Source organism: Sinocyclocheilus anshuiensis, unplaced genomic scaffold, assembly GCF_001515605.1.
Source record: "Sinocyclocheilus anshuiensis isolate Anshui unplaced genomic scaffold, SAMN03320099.WGS_v1.1 scaffold976, whole genome shotgun sequence".
In the NCBI taxonomy this organism is placed as follows: domain Eukaryota; kingdom Metazoa; phylum Chordata; class Actinopteri; order Cypriniformes; family Cyprinidae; genus Sinocyclocheilus; species Sinocyclocheilus anshuiensis.
Genome location: NW_015552538.1, coordinates 1530738 through 1537722, shown reverse-complemented (window position 1 = coordinate 1537722; position 6985 = coordinate 1530738). Strand labels below are relative to the sequence as shown.

General features: G+C 39.9%; 1 protein-coding gene across 7 annotated transcripts in view; it reads right to left on the bottom strand.

Annotated features, from left to right (window-relative positions):
- Nucleotides 1–6985, bottom strand: part of LOC107663876 (poly [ADP-ribose] polymerase 4-like) — a 30900-nt gene that overhangs the window by 9352 nt on the left and 14563 nt on the right. For 3 of the 7 annotated variants that reach the window (XM_016454256.1, XM_016454257.1, XM_016454252.1), the window contains exons 7-14: nt 3557–3600; nt 3296–3454; nt 3064–3201; nt 2801–2959; nt 1581–1732; nt 1352–1483; nt 1018–1116; nt 712–895 (exon numbers count right to left, since the gene is read on the bottom strand). In XM_016454256.1, the coding sequence (XP_016309742.1) occupies nt 712–895; nt 1018–1116; nt 1352–1483; nt 1581–1732; nt 2801–2959; nt 3064–3201; nt 3296–3454; nt 3557–3600 (1067 nt within the window). Of the gene's footprint in view, nt 1–711; nt 896–1017; nt 1117–1351; nt 1484–1580; nt 1733–2800; nt 2960–3063; nt 3202–3295; nt 3455–3556; nt 3656–3799; nt 3879–4014; nt 4130–4574; nt 4771–4902; nt 5043–5280; nt 5334–5521; nt 5605–5624; nt 5638–6985 lie in introns of those variants that run through there. The other 4 variants (XM_016454251.1, XM_016454258.1, XM_016454253.1 and 1 more) reach the window with 3 other exon arrangements.

The window sequence follows — 6985 nt, the reverse complement described above, 5'->3', positions numbered from 1 at the left end:
TTGCGTTGCGTATCGCGCTGCGTAAACATAAAACTCTGTCTGCATTTGTGATCGGAGAAATGACAAACAACAAGTGCTACTCTACACTGCTCAAAACTCGCGTTTGAATCATCAGTGGCAATTCCTTTAAATATAAAAAACGTACTTACAGTCTGTGAGTCAGAACAGCCGGCATTGTAGTCTACTCTACCAGGATCAGGAAACAGTCCTCCATAAAATGCGCTGGACACATCTGAATATTTGTATATTGAATATATGTATTGAAGTTGATGTATTTCCTCAGCGACCAGCACGGATCAGCTCCAGGCATGACGAAGCGGATATCGTCCTCTTTTGGAAGGCCAAACAAAGTAGTTTCGCTTTCACAATGAAACACACAGCGTCTCGACATAGCGGCAGCAACAATAATACAGCGAGAATAAAAATGTTACGCCTTCTTTCTTTGCGTGAATATTTGGGCAGCGTTATGCAAATCTTTCCACATCGTGATGTAGACATGTGGGGGGTGTGTTAGAACGAGCTGTTTTAGGTAGGCATGGTTGTCTCTTAACTTTTATAAAGAATATCTCTTTGGATTTGAGACTTTAGTCTTTGCAATTTTACAGATCTTCTTTATGCACCAAGAGCTTGTAACACTCCAAAGAGAAAGGAAAAATTGAAATCGCATCATATGACCCATTTAAGTACACAGAAAATTAGTAAGAAAAGCACCTCAAATTCAGAGAGTCTGTTGGGAGTGCGTTGGACTCCATGTACACTGTGGTAGCCATCAGGAGCACAGGTCAAAGTGGTGTCTTTCTTCAGCAGGTCCTTACACCGACCCAAAGCCACTTCACACACCAACAGCAGCCGAGAGCCGTCAGTCACACTGGGCTTGGAGTATTTTACACTAGTCCTTTAACACAGAGAAGAAACTTACAGACTGAATAAAATCTCGAGTTGTCATGATAGTGGATTCCCATTATTAATAAATCCGTTATATTAAGAGATAACGGAGTAATGCTAAAAACCACTGACTTCAGAGAGTCACTGAAGTAGATTCCTCCTCCAAGATTCCCGATATCCGTTCTCTCAATTCCATGCTGTTCGACTCCAACCCTGGGCAGTAGCAGACCTCTATAAAGAATGTTTAAAAATGTAAATGTAAAAATTTTAATTCACTTGGTGCATTAATTTTCATTTATTTAGATTTTAATATCAACCAGAAGAAACATGATTCAGCCACACACAGTGTGTCTGTCTTCACTCACCCCACCACAGTATATATTGAATGTGACAGACATACTGTAAGTGTGTGTGCTGTTTTGTCATTGCATGTAAACAAAGGTTATTTTAAAAAATGAGCTCTTACCGTGACAGTATTCCAACAAAACTGCTGGGACTAGTGGAGTGGAGGAGGGGTTTAATGTTGCCTAAATCCTCCTTAAACAACTGAAGCTCCATCCCTCTGCTGACACGCAGTATCTGCTGAATCTGAACAGGCCTGTAGTCGATACAAGATTAACATAAATATTTGAAGACACACTCTTAAATATGTTTATGTTTGAACTTCATACCACAATCAGCACAATCATGTTTACCTGTCCTGAAGCAGTTGAGAGACAACATGAAACTCAGGGTTTTGTGGTGGAACAACCTCAATGCTGCACCTCAGAGCTCGATACTTTCCCAGAGACGAGGGTGAGGGGCTTCCCAGAGTGGCCTCGCTGACATTTATAATATCTCTTATCAGCTGGAGACGACAGAAGAGTTAAAAGAGTAAAAAGGTCAGATCTGCACTGTTGAATTAAAAAGCCAAATTCATCTACCAAAATCTTCAAATGTGAAGGAATTTCACTCAGTATTTTAATTTATTTAAATAGTATAATCATTGTATTACAGTAATTTAAAAAATCTATGTATTAATTAGTAATGAACTATTTATATAACTGACAATGATTTTTAAGAATGAGAATTGCAAAACAACAAAAAGTAAAACCGTCCAATAATAAAAACATGAAGAAAATGAGCTTAACTGTTATGAAAATATTATTATTATACCAAAATCTTAATGATCCTAAATAAGAGGATGCAACAATTCACTCAACTCATGACTTGCTGTGATTCATGATACTGATACTCTTTTAACTAAATGAGTTTTAGGACAAATTATAAATGAAAAGGTGTTTTATTATTTTATTATTTCTCAGACAAAATGCACATTTCTTTGTGAAATTGAAATATGTCAAATAACAAAACTACATAGAAATTTTAAAACAAATCACAAATAAATAAATAATGCAAATAAAGGAAATATTTTCATATAAACAAACTAAGACTTCCTCTTTCCATTTAAAATGAGAGGCAACCACTGTATATTAATCACGATTCAAACAAAGATGCTGCATGAGCAGTTTATTAGTTTGTGTAATTTAGATTGTATAATTTCGAAATTTGAAGCAAAAACAGAATGGTCTGACTTTATCTTTGTGCAACGTTATAGCATGAGACAGAATGTTTCCTTGGTTACTGCTGTAAACAAAGCAGCGCTGTGCTAATAAATACCATTTCAATATGCATTATACATAGATAAGATGAAAAGAAAATACCATCTAATCTTTTTTCTGAAGACAGTCGGTTCTCCTCAAAGATACATTCACATAAACCCCCAATTGTATCACGATTTGCTTAACATCTCAACCAACTTGAGTTGTCACTTGTCACATATTTTTATCAATTTTCTACCAGCTTGACATGCATCGATACACACTATTCCTAAAGTATTATAACAATTTTATACTATAATTGATGTATGTGATACCTGACAAAGGTCTAGTTTCTGAGACACAAGCTTGTCTTTGGAAGGAGGGTCGATCATTCTGAGGGGCAGAAGAGTGTTGACCTCCTCCAGCAGTGCTTTGACTTCATCCTCTTTCTCAGTCTTTTGTGCCTGCAGTAACAATCCCTCCACCCTGCTCACCTGCAACAGCACAGCACCAGTAAACACACTGGAACCGTTAAACACAGCAAATTCCTGTCAGCTTCTTTACTGCACTCTGTGTGATCATCAAAGCTCATGCTCACATCATTGAGGCTGATTCTGGAGACAGGGACTGTCAGGATGTTATTAAGGGAACCGAGAGCTTCAGTCCAAACCAGCTCCACAAAGACACCAACTTCCTGTGACAATGTGCTGCAGTTCAGCTTCTCCTCCAATAGCAGCTGCCAATCAAGAGTGAGCAATTAATTCACACCTATTAGACACATGTATCAAATAGGCCTAAATAAAAACAGTTCTGCGTTGTGTTTATCTAACCTGCTGGAGGCTATAGGATGCCAAGCGCTCAACCTCAGGGGGGAGAGTGTGTGTCTTTGTGAATTCCTCTGTCTCCATCTCATTCATCAGCTGCAGATATGCTTCCACAGCATCTTCAGACGTCACGCAGAACACAAGCTTGTCCTGAACCACTGCGGTCTATAGCGAGAGAGAGAGTCCATCACCGTCACCACAAGACAAATTCAGCATCTCCGTCACCATCTGTGATTCCAGAGATAACAACATTCATGATGACCAAACCTCAGCTTCATGCAAGACTGAACACAACACACGATACTGCTGGCCTGCTCGGCCTTTGGCACTCTGCAGCTCCAGAACAGACAAAGTCTTGGGTTTGACCTGAAACACAAAAACACTTGCAGACATGCTCAGGCTGTGGTGAAGAATGTGTTAAAATCGTCATCATACTTTTTAAAATTAATTTATTGTTTAGTGTCCAATAATAAAATAAAGTTAATGTGAATGATGAATGAAGTCTCTCACCCTCTCAAAAACTGAATACTTGGCCACTTGAAAATATGAAGGAAATTCAGGCAGGTCATGGTCGCCTTCTTTGTAAACTCTGCATTGAGTAAATGAAAAGGGGTAGTCAGGTAAACAAGCAAATCTAAACAGCACAAGTGCTGCAGAAACTGATTAAAAACCAAAAACTGTTGAACAAACTCAAGAACTGACAGTGACAAAAAACAAGAGCGCACCTGAACCTGCCAGGACGGGGTCCACCCTTCTCAAGAATCTCAGCTTCAGTCTTTGGGAGTTCAGGGTGACCTCTGAACGTCTCTTTTCCTAGTATGCGTGTTGACACTTTTACCTCTTTATGGTGAAAAACAACATAATGTCAACCATGCCACAAAAATACATGGTTTAATCTCACTTAACACTCTCATAACCCAAATATAATGCCAAATACATTCTCAACAAAAATGTACTGCAACACAAGGCCAAACATATGCAAACACAGAACCAAACACACCCAATGTCAACAAATAAAACTAATCTGGCTGTGACACTCCCATCTGTTCTGTCCCTTTGACCTCCTTTCACATCTGATACAAGTAAACCTTACAGTATCACTTTAGACAAACAACTGACATCTGTTCTACCGAAGAAAGACAGTGATCAAATAAATTTACAAGGTAGTGCTGGTTTGGCAACCACAGTCTGAGGAAGTGCTTTGAATAAAAAAACTAAACCAGGTTTCCAGATCACAGTGTGCTAATACAACCACAGAAAACAAGCAGTCTTCATGAACTCCTACCTGAAGGAGGGAGGAATTCAGAGGTGGGATATGGCAGCTGTGGGTTCAAATTATGCTCCGTCAAAGGCAGGAGATGCCCTTGGTCCAAACAGCTCCACACATACTGCGTCCCGACCACTGGGATCTGCAGCTTCTGGATGCTGCGCTGCCGGTTACTGCTCAGATCATTCACACTGCTAGTGACTACAAAAGAGCACTGGAGGAGATAAACGGAGGTCAGAAGTCTGTATTTTATGCAACGTTGAAACTCAACTTCTTACCTATATTTAAACAATAATTTGCTTTAGACAGAAAGGTAGTTATTACAAAAAATGAGCACAATACGTACCTCTTTGTTGATGACATATGAGATGTTTCCTCCATTCTCCAGAAGAGCTAATCTCAGTTCATTCTTTTCTTTAAAAGGCACATTTTTCACATCTAACACCACAGTACAGTTTTTAAACACTGTCATGGTGCCACCAGTGTCTAAAATAGAGTCCGAGAAAAGAGAAAACGGCAATGAAACCTACAGTAAATAACAATCATATGATACACGCTGTAAAGTAGCGTGTCATTCTATTTCCGTATTAGGCTACCACAAAGTACACATACAAGTAAACATCTCGAGTATTCATTAAATAAATCAGACCGCATAATACACATATTGATATAAAAATTAAACAAATTAAATGATCTTTCTTTTGATAAAAAATTAATTAAATACTCGGATATAATGCAAATCCAGCCTGCAGTATCTCTCTTGCTAGTGTTGTCATGTCAAAGCAGATGTTACCGCGGACAAAAAGTCAGAGTCGAGTGACAAGTATAGGTTTTAAGATAATACATGAAGACGTAAATATCTTGCAGTGTAAATTTCAGTAAAAGTGCTTCCTGACCAGTCTATGTGCCTGACTCAGCCTGCAGTATCTCTCTTGCTAGTGTTGTCATGTCAAAGCAGATGTTACCGCGGACAAAAAGTCAGAGTCGAGTGACAAGTTTAGGTTTTAAGAAAATACATGAAGACGTAAATATCTTGCAGTGTAAATTTCAGTAAAAGTGCTTCCTGACCAGTCTATGTTCCTGACTCGTATACAGTAAAGACACACCTCCCTGAGATAAAAACATTAGACGGGCTCCATCCAGTGGTCGAAACACAGTTTCCTTTGCAAACTTTTTAAAATTAACATTCGATCTCCTTAAATTAAAAAACACACACATTTTATATTTGATAATTAATTGTCTCATTTCTACACCAGATTCTTTCTGTTTAAGGCTTAAACAAAATACGAAAACACACACATTTTATATTTGATAATTAATTGTCTCATTTCTACACCAGATTCTTTCTGTTTAAGGCTTAAACAAAATACGAAAACACACACATTTTATAGGTCCTGGAGGGCCGGTGTCCTGCAGAGTTTAGCTCCAACTTGCCTCAACACACCTGCCTTCAAGTTTCTAGTATGCCTAGTAAGAGCTTGATTAGCTGGTTCAGGTGTGTTTAATTGGGGTTGGAGCTAAACTTTTCAGGACACCGGCCCTCCAGGACCGAGTTTGGGGACCCCTGGTTTAAGGTTTACGAAGCCCAACACGTGACCTAAACCCATGTCATACATAACGTTACAGTATGATGCAAACACAAGCATAGAGGGGCGCTGCATCCCTCCAACCAGAGGCTTGTGTTGTGGGATAATCCCAATGATCCCTCCCTTTCCTCTGCCCCATCCACTGAGAAGACGAAGCAGCGGATATCAGGAACGTCGTGTCATAATGGTCGCTGAACAGCTGAGATTTTTCTCAATCCGTGGTGCTTTATAGCAGAATCGTTTTGTTGCATGGGTTTCGTTAAGCATACTTGCAGAAATGGCTCGGCACACGGTCTTTTCGATTTATGTACTCAGAAATGTGCCCATCAGGACAGCTGTCATAGTCATGGCCATGCTTATCTTCTTCAAATATGTGTTCACATGCCCTTGCACAACTCCCGAGGAAACTCTCCTGCACTGCTGGCTCTACCTGTGCCTGCCAATAGGCATCCTGTTCTTCATAATGATCCTCATGGACGCTCGGCTCCTGAAGATGTGCAGATGTTACGTATGCAGATGTTGCGTGAGCGGCCAGAGCAGATGCTGTAAGAGTGAGTGCTGCGATACTTTTGAATGCTGCTGCTGCTGTGCTGGTGGTTACTGTTATCACCCAGAGCGTTGTGGACAGGAAGGCTCTTATTACTGTGGTGTTATTGGGAAACACCTACTCAATGTCTTTTATGCGGCATCGCTGTGGATAGTCGTTGCATTTATAGACGGGGATTGGTACGTTTGCGTGCGGACCGTTAATGTGAACGGTACCGGGGAGCAAATTGCGTGCAAGGATCTACCAACTCCACGTGAAGCAGAGACTCTAAGAAAATATGATAGTGAATCACGGGT